We start from the raw sequence: 16,127 nt of genomic DNA, 5'->3' as shown, positions 1-16,127 counted from the left end.
CAGAACACTCCCCAGATGGAGCCAGAAATGGAATATTTTACCTCCGTCAGGAGCAACTCGCCATTGCAGTCGGGTGCCTGGTTTCTTCATTCCTTAGGCTGCAGCACTTAGTGGAGTCGGCTTCCCTGATGGCATCGCATTGAGAAATAGCATTCTAAAGCCATACCCTGTACCTCCAGCCCCCTGTGCCACTCCCGTATGTCCCTAACACTCAGTTTCATCTCCTGGAAAGTGAAAATAGAAATCATATTTACTGCATCATGTTTTTGTGAAGGTGAAAGGATATTGTGCAAGTAAGATGTTTAGCACAGTGCCTGGCACATACAAATCATTAGCTATTACTATCACTGCTACTGTTATTTGGGGAAAATGGGGGAAGGGAAACAGCAGTGATGGTTCCTTTGGCCCAAATCTTCCCCTAACTTTGTAAGGAGGTTCTCCCTGCCTGGGACAGGGATGGGACAGGGCTGCCTTCACTTGTGCAGTGCCTGGGGCAGGAGCTCAGAAAAAAGGAGATTAAGGAATAACACCAAGACAAGCCAAGCTTGTGGTTCCTTCAGAAGTGTTTGTCCAACTGCAGCCCTGGTGTAGGAACCGGGGGATGGGACAAGCAACTGTCTGGATGGTGGTTCTCAAAATGTGGGCTTGGCACCAGCAGCATCCACACCTCCTGGGGACTTGGAAGAATGCAAATTCTGGGGCTTCCTCCCAGACATACTAAGTTGGAAACCCAAGGGTAGGGCCCAGAAATATGTGTTTTAATATGCCCGCCAGGAGCTGCTAAGGCAGGCCAATGTTTGGAAAGCACTGGGTTAGAGTAATACCAGCTGCTATATAAAAATAGAGTTTGGGGTTTTTTTAAGTCCCAAATTTTCAATGGCCTCACCAAAAAAAGTATGTATTTCTTGGGCACAGAACAGTCCAAGGCAGATATTCCGAGTCAATGGGCACCTTTCCTCCATGTGGTGACTCAGAGCCCCAAGCCTGTTCCAGCAGCAGGAGGAGAGTGAGGGACTGTGAAGAATGTCTGCATTGTTCTCCCTCACATCCCATTGATGAAAACTGCTCACATGGCAACCCAAGGGCAGTCGCAATACTGTACAGTACAAAGAGAAGCATGAGTTTAGGTAGACAGTGTGGGGTCTCTGCTACAGAATAGCATCTAAAGACCTCAGGCACCCCACAAGAAGATTTAGCATGCAAGGAGGCAGATAGAACCCGGAGAGAATCCCTGTCACCAATTCATAACTACAGCTTCCTTTGATAGAGGACCTGAAGGCAGGGTCATGTCAGAGGAGGAAGCCATGGAAGGCACACAGATATTGTGGTGATACCTGCCAGGCCTCCAGCCCATCCCGACCTCCTGTGTTCCGGACCTATCAGTACGACTGCCCATCTGGATAGCAGCCAGGGGAATTCTTGAAAAAGACTGCCTTTGCATGTGGGAAAGAAATATACAGTTCAGCAGTGTCCTTCCAGCATTCCAGGAGGACATCTGGCAAAGTGGAGAGGGAATGTTAAACACAGAGTTCCCCAAAGACACAAAGACTAACAGTTCTGGAGAAATCCAGATATTGTTAGAATCAATATGTTGGAATGTTTTATTATTTAGTTACATCTTGCCTGAGCATGAAAAAGATATTAACAGACTGTCAGCTTACTGGGACATAACTCAAAATAACTTACATTTTTTATATATTGCTAATTATTTTTCTGAGGCTGGCTCAGGCTGGTAAGAGAGATTTCAAGGCTTTCACCAGATTATTTACTTAAAGAAGTTAAGCATGCCATTATCTGTTCCCATGGAAACATAGTAAGTAAGACAGGAGGCAGAGGAGGAGGTCACTTTGACCATAATTAATACAAAGAATAATGGTTATATAGAATCTAGGAGAGGATACAGGGAGATGCTGTAATACCTTTAAGCCATCCCTTTCGCAGTGCAATTTAATCTTTGGATCAATTTTTATACACTAGTGCCACTTTGATAGTTTTACTAGTCTAGTGCTAATTTTTGAAATATAACTTAGTCTTGTTTAGCACAATTTTTTCCATTGTTCTTATTTCACTCCTGATTAAATTGGAAAATTCTAGTATCCAGAACTTTTCTAAAATACTGAGTAAGTATACATGGATGACTGTACTGGCTTCAACCTTCTTGTGAATTCGCCGACTCCTTCCATGTTTTCTCAACAAATGGTTGATTAGTGAATTAATTAACAATAATCCAGAGTCACCACTAGATTTAGCCAGCAGTGCCTTTAAAATCATCAAAAAGATTTAATTATGTTCAGTATAGTTTATAATTGAGGTATCTTATTATATTCTTTATTACTGGAAATTGGTCATCCATTATGGGGTATCTCTTAGTTAAATATCCATTTATTACTAGCCAGGCATGGTGGTGTGTGTCTGTAGTTCCAGCTACTTGGAAGGCTGAGGTGAAAATCCAGTAGGTCGAGGTTGCAGTAGTTGTGAGCATACCACTGCACTTCAGCCTGGGTGACAAGAGTGAAACTCCAACTCAAAAAAAAAAAGAAAATCCATTTATTGGTACCCAGTGCACTTCTCAGGGATTCTTACCAAAAGGTGCACTTTATTGTTTATTTTTAATCCTTATCCTTATTTGGATAGTGGATTTGCAATCTCTTTGGGTAAATTTTATCACGGAAGCTCGAATGACACATTTTTCAAAACTCTTTAATACAGTATTCTAGAAAGAACTAAAGAGAAAAAAAAAGAAAAGGGTTGACCTTTCAAATTTCTGAATTTTTAACATACTGAGATTATACTAAGTCAGAAACTATTCCTATTTTTTCTGTGAGAGCTCTGGTCCAAGAAACCCAAGCCAACTTCTTCCAGCAGCTTGGTCCAAGGACTGGATTCAGGGCGCGGCATGACACTGAGTCATGTTTACAAACAGGTGGCCCGAAGTTAAGTGGAGTCAATATACAATTTCTCACCCTTTAGAATATAACCACTTGCTTCCATACAAGGAACCAAGACTTTTTGTAAATATCAAGCTTGAAATCATTTAATCAGGAATGTAAATCAGCTACGTGCCCCAGTTAGAAAAATGTTGATAGGCTTGGCTATGGTATTGATTTTTTTTTTCTTTTGGTGGGGGGAATTATAGCTGTTTTATTTTTTTATGAAGATATCACATTTCTATTCCAGGAATGCAAACAGCATTATATCCTGCTTGGCAGGCACAGTGGTCACTTGGCTTAGCCGGGAATAAAACTCTCAGCAGTACTATCCCTCAGGCTTATAAGAGAGCTCTAAAATAATGGATGGTACACTTTCCTATATGTATTTATGTTCAGATAATTTATTTAAATAATGCTGCTGGCACATGCTTTATAGCTGCTCGCATTTTGCTACACAGATTCCAGCATATCTTGCAGACTATGCAATTCATTTGGAAAATGTAATTTCCATCCCTGCATACTAATCGATTTCTTCACAAACACCTGCTATCAGTTATGATAATAAAAATGCCATTCTGAATCGAAAAAGGGCCAAATAGAGCTTCCTAAGGAAATGACTTAAGTGTCTTTGAATGCTACTAAATGTAGTAATATGCTTGTGTAGTGCCAACACTTTTTTCATCATTTGCATTTTCTGTGATTTTTGCCCTATTACAACATCCTTCTCACAAATGGTGCCTCACAACCATCTCCTTATGCTTTGGTAAGCTGAGTTGTCAGGAGGTGGCATCTTGGGGTGTGGAGGAGATCTGAAGTTGGGTTGCACAGTGTGAGAGAGCACCAGGCATGCCCCTGGGCCATTTCAGATTTTATAAGTCCCTGAAAACTGTAAAATTGGCTGCCCCTTGGTTTTGCACACACATACACACAAATAAAATTGCCTTTATTCATTTTCTTCGGCCTCCAGTTCATTCCACGCACCATTGCCAGACTAATGTTCCCAAATCACCAATTTCATCGTGTCCTTCCCATACCCAAGCACTGTCGGTGGTTCTCAGTTGGCCGCTCCATTGAGCCTAACCTTCCCATCCGCTCTAATCACCTGATGTGGATCACCTTTCTCTCACTGCTTCCAGGCAGACACTTGCCTTTTTGGTCAAGCATTTCTCCTTCCTGCCCCAAATATTCTGTCTTCAGTTCTTATCTCTGGGCTTTTGCTTATGCTCTGGCTCCTGACTGAGACATCCTTCCCCAGTTCTTGGGCTTTTCATCTTCCAAAGTCCTCTTTTGTTCCATCAGTCTGCATTTTTCTTTTTCTTCTGTGAACTCCTGTAGGATATATTTTTTGGTCACGCACTTTGACACTCAGATACTCATTTATTCATTCAACCAACATTTATTGAGTGCCTATTGCATGCTAAGTATCACACTGGTCTTTCTTCCTTTGAATGCATTAGTTTCTTTTTAAATGTGTCTGTGTCTATTAGATTTTAAGCTGCTTGAGAGAAAAAGCATATTTTATCTCCCCTCTTTGTGATCCAAGATGCCCAGACAGACCTGGGCACAGGTAAGTATGCAGTAAACGCTTGTGGACTAATTTATCCCTAAAGGTTTGAGGCAGGGAATTTTTTGGTTAATTGCATACTGTTTGATTAGTATTTCAGTGTGTACATAGATGATCATTTTGCAAAGCAGAATACCATAAACATGCAACTGTAACACTATTATTAACATAATTTACATTTGATATTTGAGGAGAGAATTCACTGGGTCCCAGAGCACCTCAGTAGAGCGCTGTCATCATTGTACTGTAATGTGCAGGTAGAGCACTCCAGAGGCTGCCCTTGATTTACTCTCTGAGATGGGGAATGGGAGTGTAGACGTGGGTATGCATTGAGACCGTGATGTGCAATGGGCTTCCCTCCATTCCCTTTTGTGCTGTAAGTTACATCTTTGAACAAGTGTTTGGTAACAGGCTTTTCAAATTTTCTTTCACATTTCTCTTGCTTACCAAGGTGGAAAACGACTTTTCTGTGAGGGAGGAAGGGTGTAGGAGAGTGAAGGGAGAGCATGTTCTTGACAGGTGGATGGAGGGAATTAGTTCATACGAAGCTCTCAATGGTCCAGTACTTTGTGAGTGCTCAGAAAGCTCTTATTATTGGAGAGACCACTAAGCAATAAGGTGGAAACTAGGGTCAGGGGTTCTCTCTCTTCAATTTGTGCTTTGTACCCTTCACTCTTATATTCAGTTTCAGCTGTTTCTGAAGCCTTGAGATGTGTGAGACCCTGAGTTAGCTACCTTGGTTTCTTAGTAGGATGGACATGTGAATGAAATTGGAGGCTATACATAGATAACTTGAGTTTTCTGGGAGGGGTATCAGAGTAACCACTCAGCCTTGTAGGGGAAAAGAGTTTTAATCTGTTGGTGAAGCAGATGAAGCTAGGTTACCGTTCTGATAGGAGTTAGAGAAAACAATTTGTGCAATTTGTCCCAGCAGTAGAGCAAGAAGGAATGGTGTGCATATAAATTCCTCATTCCCCCGGGGATGCTGCCGCATGCCTCCACCTGTGGAACCGCTGATTATTTGAAAGAAAGCAGCACCCTAAGGAGCTGAGCAATCCTGTAGAAAGGGAGAGGATGATAATTTGGTAGATCGGATTGTTGCCTGGAATTCTGAACGTTGTCATCACCTAGCAACACATACCAATTTCTGTGAGGGTGTCTAGGGTTGGGGAGGGATTAAGAGACAAGAATCCCATGTCCATGAGAAACATTCATGCATAAGACTGGACAAATAGAATAGATAAAAATTCCAGAAAACGTGGTGCACACCAGCTACAAAATAGAGAGGCTGGGGTAAGGCATTTGGGCTTTAATTCTGAGCTGGTGTGATCACGAAGAATCTGGGTGAGAGACTCCTCTTCCCACAGAAGGCCTCCTCAGTCCAAACAAGAAGGTAACTCACTTGAACCCGTTCTTTTGTCCTTCAGCTCTGGCCGCGCAGGCCTACGCTCTGAAAGAGGAGAATGACAGTCTCCGGTGGCAGCTGGATGCCTACAGGAATGAGGTGGAGCTGCTGAAACAAGAGAAAGAACAGCTTTTTCGAACAGAAGACCATCTCACCAAGGACCAGCAGCTCCAGTTCCTGCAGCAAACTATGCAAGGCATGCAGCAGGTACCTGAGCCCAGATTGTTTTTCGAGAGAAAGGGAGATGTGTGTTACAGGGAAGTGAAATGGCAGCAGATGCTAGAAAGGGTGAAAGAGAAGAGTGACAACCAAAAAGTCAAGTCCTTAGAAGGGAGAGTGCAGTTGACTGTGGAAAGGTGGAACCTAGGGAAGAGCCAGTGAAATATGAAGAGGAGGTAGGAATTAACAAGGAGAGAATTTAGGAAGGTGGAAGGTTATTTGTGAAATACAGACCCATGGAAAATGGTCAGCAAATCCTTGCCAATCATGATGCAAGTGTTTTGTAATCTTAGTTCTTTCTATTTATTTATGTGTTTATTTATTTATTTTTCCCGGCTGAGCACAGATCATGGCTTACCTCCTGGGTTCAGGCATTCCTTCCACCTCAATCTCCCGAGTAGCTAGGACTACAGGTGTGTGCCACCACACCTGGCTAATTTAAAAAAAAATTTTTTTTTTGGTAGAGATGAGATCTCACCAGATGATGCTGGTCTTGAACTCGTGAGCTCAAGCAATCCTCTTGCCTTGGCCTCCCAAAGTGCTGGGATTATAGGTGTGAGCCACCATGCCCAGCCATAATTTTCAAACTTTGAAGTTCAAAGCACAACAACTGATTTTTACCAAAGCAGTTTGTTTTGTTCTTTTCTTTTCAAGTTTGTATAAATTCAAACTATATTGTCTTCTCTTCTGTATTATGCTTAGGATCTAGTCAGGTTCTATGAACACATTACATATTTAAGAAATGTTTGTTAATGGGATTGATGTAGTATCAGAGCTTTGGGGGATAGGTAACTTCAGAAACAGGGCAATAGCTGTGCTTTTGTTGAAGATGGCCAAACTTCATCCTGCATACTGAATTTAAAGATATGTATTTATGGCAGTTGTTAGAAGGATGAAAGCTGTGAACTCTGGGGTAGGGAAAGGAGTATGTACTTTGGTAAATAAGAGGTGGAGGGAGAGGAAAACCCGAGTGCTGGCAGCAGGGGAATGGAACCAAAGATTCAAAGCTGAATTTATGTCTGAAAACACCAATTGATACATTATATTTTTAGAGTGCTTGGGTCTTTGAGTTATCTTAGAATAATAGAACAGAAATGATCACACATGGGTATTTTTAAGTTACCCCTTGGAATATATCCAACCAATGTTTTCTTTATGAAAGATTGTTTTTATTTAAACAAAGGAAATCTAAGCAGGACATATAATGAGGAGAATAAATTTTTAATTCCTCCATCTACATTGACTACTCTCTAAGATTAGGAGCATGAATTGCCTACAAAAGCATCTTAGTGATCAGAGGTGACTGTTACAGAAACATAAGCCTAACGGATAAATAATTGAGAGGGAAAGATAGTAAAAAGAATCACTGATTGGGAAGTGAGCAAGTTAATGACCAAGTCACAGAAATTATGTCTTCAACATCTCCTGCCATTTTAAAGCAATTTTTGAGTCTTGGCTTTGAGTCCTAACCGGTTGATGTTCACAGTGTGTGTTAGACTAATCAGTGAGATTCAGAGGTCAGAGCCAGCCAGGAAAATGTCATTACAGTCATTGCTCAGGTCCCTGTGCTCGGAAATCTATGTAACAGCTGCTGTGTGAGGCTCCTGGAGTTGTCCATATGCCCCAACATTGGGTGTTTGTCGGCGCCCTTGCCAGGATGAGAGTCTGTTGATTTCCCCAAAGATCATGACGCCAGATTGAGCCCGAAAGTTACTATGTCACACTTCGGGCAACTGGCCCTCTTTTCCTCCAGAAAATATTACCCCAATTGCTTTAAAAGTAGATAAGGCCTTTAAGGCTGTTGAGGATTCACATCTCAGAGAAGTTAGAGAAGGTGAGGGTGAGCTGCTCAGTCAGGATTACTGGGGTTTCAGTACAGGGGTGCTAAGGAACCATGTGCCTGACCCACAAAGGAGCGGGGTTCCCCGTCACTGTCCCAGCCACACCCTCTTGAAGGAGGAGTTCAGTTGTTGGAGCTTCCCAGATATTTTCAGAATCTCCTTGTCAGTGGAAAATACACTTTAATATGGTTAAAAATATAATTAAAGCAGAAATCTATAGTCCCACAGTTTGGAAGGCTATGAGTCTGAGACCTGGAGTTCCAAGAGCAGGGTTGGTTCCTGCTGAAGGCTGTGAGAAAAAAACCTGTTCCTTGCTTTTTCCTGGCTTTGGGGGTTTGCAGGCAATCTTTGGTCTTCCTGGGCTTGTAGACACATCACCCAGCTCTCTGCCTGCATTTTCACATGGCATTCTCCACATGTGTAGTGGGCCGGGGTGGGTGGGGGATGTCCAAATTTATTTTTATGGGAACAATTCATATAGGATTAGGGGCCCATCCTACTCCAGTATGACTTCATCTTAACTACTTGTACCTGCAAGGACTTGTTCCAAATAAAGTCAAATTCTATGATACTGGGAGCTAGGACTTTAACATTTGGGGTACACAAATCCATAACAGACACATGGTAGTAGATATATATGTGTTGAACAAAGAAATGAATGGACAAAGGTCCAGAGGCCAGAACTAGCCCAGTGCCTGTGGGGAGCTGTGTGGGAACCTGGGTCAGGAAGAACAAGCCAGGGGGTGGTGAGAGCTAACACTGAGAGGTATGCGTGGCATCTTTTAGCATATAGGAAGCACTCAATCCACAGTGGCTGCTGTGAATTTAATTTTTACTGGTCTTTAGGCAGATGCATGGCTATCTGTGTGGCAACACATCTTTAACATAGTGCTAAAATATAGGTGCTTTTTAAAGAGTTCATACCTCTACCATGCCCTACCATGTGTGAATAAATGAGTACAACTTGCTAATTTGAAGCCCACTGCAAAGAATTCTCCTGATTTTAAAACCTACTTTGTTTGCTCACCATCCACTTTATAAATTAGAAAATCATGGTCTCGTGTGAAAGGCAACAGAAAGAGGAGGGTCAGCCTCCCCATGTCATCATTTCCACAATGGAAAATTATGACTATAACAAACAAAAGGAAAGAAAGAGCCTTAATGACCTTGGAACTAGCAGACCATTTTTAGAATTGCCTTCAAGTTTACCCAAAACACTTCTAACCTTTCTTCTTTTCATCCCTTAAGAATATGTTTGCTGACATCACACGGTTTTTCATGTGTTCATGAAGAAAACATTATGGGCAGGGTCCCTAAAAATGAATACTCTTTAGTTGACTTTGGATCGTTCTGAGTTTATCTGTGCACTGCATAAGACACAGTTTAATAATATTAAAGATTTCATACAGTTTTTCATGTGTTCATGAAGAAAACATTATGGACAGGGTTCCTAAAAATGAACACTCTTTGGTTGACTTTGTCTGGCTCTTTCTGAGTTTACCCATGCACTGCATATGAGACATGGTTTAATAGTATTAAAGGTTTCATACAAAAGGGAATAGTAGTATATATCCATGGGAACACAGGACCCTTTACCTGATCATTAGCTGGCAGTGAAGTTAGCCTATCTCTGCCACAGGGACAGTGTGGTTTTTGACTTTCAATTGTACCTTTAGGTATATGAGTGAAGAATATACACATTTTAAGTTCTTGTTTATCTTCTGATTACCAGACTGACTTCTTTTGTGGGGTTTATTGAGGCAAAATTTATATATAGACCGGGCTTGATGGCTCAGCCTGTAATCCCAGCACTTTGGGAGGCCGAGGCGAGTAGATTGCCTGAGCCCACAGGTTTGAGACCAGCCTGGACAACTTGGCAAGACCTCATCTCTACAAGAAAAAAAAAAAAGAAAAAGAAAAAAATTAGCCAGACGTGGTAGTGCGCACCTGTAGTTAGGCTACTTGAAAGGCTGAGATGGACTGATGATGGGGTGGCTGTGAGCGTGCCACTGCACTGCAGCTTAGGTGACAGAGTGAGATTCCAACTCAAAAAAAAAATTTACATATAATGAAATATACTCTTTTAAGATATACAGTTCTACAGATTTCGACAAACATAGCCATCACTGCCACAATTAATATATAACAGTTCTATCTCCCATTTCCTCCTGGCCCTTGTTAGTCAGCCCCACTCCTAGCCACTACTGATCTGTTTTCCACTCATGTGGTTTTGTCTTTTCCAGAACATCACATAAGGAGAACTGTACAGTATGTAAACTGTTGAGCCTGGCATCTTTTATTTAGCATAATGAATTTGAGATTCATCCATGTTGCCTTACACATCAGTAGTTCATTGTTTTTTATGCTCAGTAGTATTCCGCTATAAGAAAGAACTGTGGTCTGCTTATTTAGTTGCCAGTTAATGGACATTTGGGTAGTTTTCAGTTTGGGGCAAATATAAATAAATCTGCTATAAACATTCACTTACAGGCTTTCTCTTTAGGTACAATTTTACATTTCATTTGAGTAAACACCTAGGAATAGGATTGGTGGGTCTTATGGTACGTGTGTTTAACTTTTTAAGAAGCTGCCAAGCTGTTTTCCAGAGTGTCTGTGCTGTCGCACATTCCCATGAGACTAGATGAGAATTCCAGTTCCACGCTCTCATCCGTCAGCACTTGGCATGGAAAGTTTGTGTTGTCTTTCTTCGCCACTGTAGCACGTGTAGAGTAGTATTTTAATATAGTTTTTTTCACACCTAAATATAAACAATACTTTTATTTTCATTCATGAGTATAGATCAATATGTCATATTTTTAAATAATCAATTTTAAAATCAGAATTCTTTTTGAAGTCTTGTGGAAGTCATGTTGAAAGGACTAATAAATATTCTGATAACAACAGGATGCCATTAAAAACTACTGATCATAAAACTGTATATGACTAATTACCATTGTGTCAGAAGGCTTCTTTGTGAATATGTCAAACCAATGTTTTTTAATAGTGTTAGCGAATCTAGTCTGAAGGCCAGCTGTCTTAGGCAGCAAACCATGGACCATGTAAAGAATAGAGCAGTGGCTGTCTAACACTCTTGGCTTGATATCAGTGAGGCCCAGGGCTAGTCTGCTGTTTTAACAACTTTCAGCAAGGGAAGATCAGAAAGAAGAGTGGGAAAAGGAGGATTATTATGATCAACACCATTTTAGAAATTAAATAACCAATATTTTTATCTTTATGCTCAAAGTAGAACATATGATTTTCTGTATATATTATAAAATCTCACTAGCTTAGACTAATTTTGTGGAAGAAGAAGAAATTTAATATTATTACTTTCCTAAAATATAAAAGGATCCTAGTTAGTTTTGCTAAATTTGCTAGTGGCACTAGGGGTGGTGATGATGGTGGCCGCTGAGGAGAGGAGGGGACTGTGGGGGTGATGTTGGCTATGGGAGTGATGGTGGTCATGGTGGTGAAGGTGACTGCAGTAGTGATGCTGGCTCTGAAAACGAAGGTGACTGTCGTGGGGTTGGTGCCTGTGGTTGCTTTGGTGTCCGTGGTGGGGATGGTGGCTTTGGTTGTGTTGGTGGCAGTGGTGTTGAAGTTAGCTGCGGTGGTGAAGGTGCAGAAGGTGGCCGTGGTTGTGAAGACAAATATGGTGATGAAGGTGACTGTGATGGTAATGTTGAGTGGGGTGCCTGTGGTAGTGAAGGTGACGGTGGTGGGTGTGGTAGCTGATGATGAGGATGTTGGTTGTGGTGATGAAGGCTGCTATGGCGAGGATGGTGGCTGTGGGGGTGAAGGCGGCCATTGTGGCTGTGGTAGTGAAGGTGATTGGTGGGGATGGTGGCTGTGGTTGTATTGATGTCTGGGGTATTGAGGAAGGTAGCCATGGTGGAGAAGGTGACCTTGGCTGTGAAGACAAGATATAGTGGTGAAGGTGACTGTGGTGACTGTAGTAGTGAAGGTGACCACGGTGGGGATGGTGACTGTGGTGATAAGGTGGGCTGTGGTGGCAAGAGGGTCTGTGGAGGAGGATATTGATGCTTTTGGTGATTAGAAAAGTTTAAGGAAAGGCAGATAAAAACCATATCCAAGCAGATTTGATAGATTTTTAAAATTTTTGCTTTAAAAAAATACCCCAAAAACTTGTTCCTTGACTGTTGTGGAAATTGTCCAAAGCACAGCAGCCCGGAGGATGCTCCCAGTGCCTGCAGAAGGTTGAGCTCCAGAGAGCTGGGCAGGCACCTTGCTGCAGGCAGAAGCTCAGTGCTGGGTAATGGGAGCTTGTTTGCAATAAGAAGCGCTCCTTTTTCTTGATCATTTTTCACTTTTGCTTTCTGTTTTTAATTTCTATCTGAAACACCCACCAGTCAGATAAGGGACCTACTAGGCTGATGCTGTGTCCCCACTAGCTTTTTTTTTTTTCTGATATATTCTTTTTAAACTTTATCTTTCATCCTTTCCATTGAAGTTTCTGCTTGGTAACCTTATTTTATTTCCAAATTTTATTCTATTATAAATATATGTTTTATAGGCCGGGCTCGGTGGCTCAGCCTGTACTCCTGCACTTTGGGAGGCCGAGGTGAGTGGATTGCCTGAGCCCACGGGTTGGAGACCCGCCTGGGGAACTTGGTGAGACCTCATCTCTACAGTAAATCAAAAAATTAGCTAGGCGTGGTAGCATGCGCCTATAGTTCCAGCTACTTGGAAGGCTGAGGCGGAAGGATCGCCGGAGCCCAGCAGGTCGAGACTGTGGTGGCTGGGAGTGGCCACTGTACTCCAGTCTGGGTGACAGAGTGAGACTCCAACTCAAAAAAAAATAGAATGTTAAGTAGAATTTTAAAAATTCTTTTTGTTCCCAAATCATTTCTCTTTATCACAGGATTAGTGGTTTGGTTTTGGCATTTCAGTCTCTCTCATGTGTGCAGATTTCTTCATGAGTGAGATGATGGTTGGCAATCTATGTATAAAGGGCTTGCTTTGCTTTTTTAGAATCTGTGTGGGTTTGCTCATTGCTGTGTCCAGATCTTCTGCATGGCCGTGTCTTTTTCCCATGCAATGGCCGACCAAGAGCTCTTTGATTGTCAGGCTTCATTTTAAGGATAGTTGGGGATCCCTCAAATGCCAGAATCTGTCATACACTAGGAACTCTCTGGAACTTCCTTCCCATTCTTTTTGCTTTTGTAAGTTTGTACATTGACAGACATTTTGAGTCTCTGGAGGAAGAAAATATACACACCTACTATCTCTGACATCTTGAACAGTAGCCTATTTCAGTTTAATTTTAACCCAGTCCTTGATTGAATTCTTGATGCCCCTGTGGCCCTGGGGTGGAGGATGGGGGGAATATTGCAAATTATTCTGGCTGCCCACAAGCATACAGAGAAAGGAAGAACAGCAAGCAATTTTGATGGATGTGTAAGAGGAAGCAACAAGGGACCTTAAGGCAACATATTTTGGAGTAAAAGTAGCTGTCTCAGCATGAAGAAGAGGCCAATGCACAAATTAAATAGGATTTTCAAAAGAATAAAGGACAGATAGAAAAGATAACGTGAAGAGGCTTAAATATAGAACAAAGATGAGAAACAGTTAACTTGCTCTCCACTCTAGTTCTGTTTCCTTGTCGTAGATGAGAGAAGGAGACAATACTAATGGTCTGGAGGAGGGCAGGCCTAAGCTCTAATGGGTGTACAGAAAGTAAGAGCAGAGACTGTTCCAGATGGAGGGACAAGAAGGATATGCAGCAAAAGCGGGGGATGTAATAGGAAGAACATACAGTTCTTCCTCTATAGTTCAAAACAGTTTTTGAAAATGAAAACACACAAGCATAGAAGGGCAAGAAAAAGGGAAAGACTTTTAAAAAGAAGAATTTTGAACATTTTCATAAGGATAAATTATATTTTAAGAGCTTTTATGAATTATTTAGTACTAGATGTAGAATGTAAACAACTAAAGATTGAATGTTTGGAAATTAAACTGCAGTATATCAGGAAAACCTCCCTTCTAAGTAAAGTTTATAAGCCTTAGAAATGTTGAGAAGGAAGAAATAGCACATACATGATGACCTGGTTGTTGACTCATTCAGGAGGAAGCTTTTAATGATATTATTATAATATCTTTAATATATGAAAGATTATACAGCGGTGCAAGAAATAATTTAGTATCACAGACAAGAAAATTGCATTATTATAGTGTAGAAAAGGGGCTTTTTTTAGACTCTCCTGTACAAGTAGTCAATTCTTTAGCTTTAAAAGTTCAAAAAATATGTGTGTGTATAAATAAACACACACACATATACGAATCTGGAGTCTTTATAAGCTTTGGCTGCAAATGTTTCTTTAATTCTATTTCAACTAGCTAGATGAAGTTCCTTTATCTGTACAGAAAACAATGCACAAAACATTTCCAACATTCATATTAAAAGCCACTGACATTTTACCAGAATCAGAAAAATTATAAAACATATAAGTCTTTCAGATGATGTAGCTTTAAAAAGGATCAGTAATTTAAATATCAAGGTTTATAAGAGCTGCCAAATTTGGGGTGCATCATGGTCTTCTTTCTTCTCATTTAACTACCCCACAGTTTATCATTTCATTTTTTATTCATTCATTAGCCAAGTGTCTTGGGATGGTACATTATAATAGCAGTCCACGTGATGATAATCCTCATTTATAATTCTGTGGCACCTTTCATTAGACTGCTCAAGGTCATTTGTTGAGTTCCTGCTGGCAGCATGAGCATTTTCTGAAATTTGCTGATTGCATTCCTGGTACATCTGAAGAAGGTGTGTATCTCACTTCCATGTGAGACTCTTGAAGGAATTGTTGGCTACATTTAGAACCAAAAATAGAAACTAGTCCTCCAACTCTTGGCCCAGGGCTTTGCAATTCAAAGCCCTAGCTATTTGGGAGTTTTCAAAGCACTTTCCTGTTTGATTCTGGACAAGATACAAAAACTTTAAGTGAAACTAGTGGAGAGGAAACCTCCTTAAGTTTTTTTTAGCAGTTTCAAGTGAGGATGGGCCACTAAGTATCTTACTGTCTTCACCGGACAGAGGTCCTATGATGAGGAAGGAAATGAGCTGTCTACATGCTGCCAGAGGGCATGAATAAAAAAATGAAATTGCTGAAGGAAAATATTCAGCTTCACTGTTTTCTGTACTACTTTGGGAAAATCAGCATGTCTGGGCCTCAGGTTCCTCTCCTGGAGAATGGGTCCTGCCAACCTCAGTAAGGCTTTGCTGTAGTAACATTGTGTATCACATACATGTGATTAAGTATGTGAGCATGTTTTGAAAAGCTATAATACAAATGCAAACTGTGATTGCCTTATTCCTGGTGAAAATATGAAAAGATGTAAAGGTTTAAAAGAAAACTCAGGATTCAGAGTTCATCTGGACAAGTCAGGTCTAATTTTCCACATCACAGGTGTGGCCTGTGCTTTTGCTCCTGTGCCCCTTGTAGCAGGAAGGCCCAGGCTCTCCAGTTAACTCACAGAAGCACCCTCACATTATTCACTCAGTTCTCACAGCAACTCAGGAGTGCATGCCTATCCTCATTTTTCAGGGACAAAATTGGGACATAGAGGTGTCAAGTGAGTGGCCCAGGGCACAGGTGCACCTTCCAGAATCAGAACGCCAGCCCAGGCCTGTCTGGTCATGGCCCCTATGTTCTCTCTCTGTTACCTCATAGTTTTCTGAAGTGGACTCTGAAAGCAGGGCTTCAGGGGTGCAGTCATCAGGAGAGCAGAGACCAGGAAGCTTCCTGTGCATGTAGATTGCTAAAAATATTATTGGCAAAAACCCGTCGCCTGTTTTCTGACTCTGCGTCATAGCCTGTCATTTGTTCTTTGCATTAGCAGAGTAAGAGCTAGCAAAAGGCAAGTAACATAGATGCAGCTTTTATTTATTAAAGTTGAATCATGAAAATAAATATTTTCACTTCTGGGGAAGGGGGAGAGAAGTTCTAATAAAATTTAACTATGGGAGGCTTCATCTCATCATTAGTTATCCTACTCTGCTGTTAATTAATTTGATCATCAATTGCATCCTCATTAGTAATCATTCCTTCTCAAAATAATGAGGGTAGGAGACAAATCGATGGAGAAGCCAGGGGTAGAAATAATGGCATTGCCCTGCAGACCATTAAAATCGTTTGACTTCTGCC

The 16,127-nt window shown here is 41.2% G+C and overlaps 1 protein-coding gene across 3 annotated transcripts in view; it reads left to right on the top strand.

Annotated features, from left to right (window-relative positions):
• The window catches only part of ENOX1 (ecto-NOX disulfide-thiol exchanger 1), a 149,474-nt gene that overhangs the window by 59,898 nt on the left and 73,449 nt on the right, over positions 1-16,127 (top strand). For all 3 annotated transcript variants that reach the window (XM_021708822.1, XM_021708821.1, XM_021708820.1), the window contains exon 7: positions 5,922-6,106. In XM_021708822.1, coding sequence (XP_021564497.1) covers positions 5,922-6,106 — 185 coding nt within the window. The remainder of the gene's footprint in view (positions 1-5,921; positions 6,107-16,127) is intronic.

This window comes from Carlito syrichta, unplaced genomic scaffold (genome assembly GCF_000164805.1).
Source record: "Carlito syrichta isolate Samal-C Ts95f unplaced genomic scaffold, Tarsius_syrichta-2.0.1 Scaffold149649, whole genome shotgun sequence".
Lineage (NCBI taxonomy): Eukaryota > Metazoa > Chordata > Mammalia > Primates > Tarsiidae > Carlito > Carlito syrichta.
Note: the sequence above shows the minus strand (reverse complement) of the source record. Positions and strands in the feature narration are given on the sequence as shown.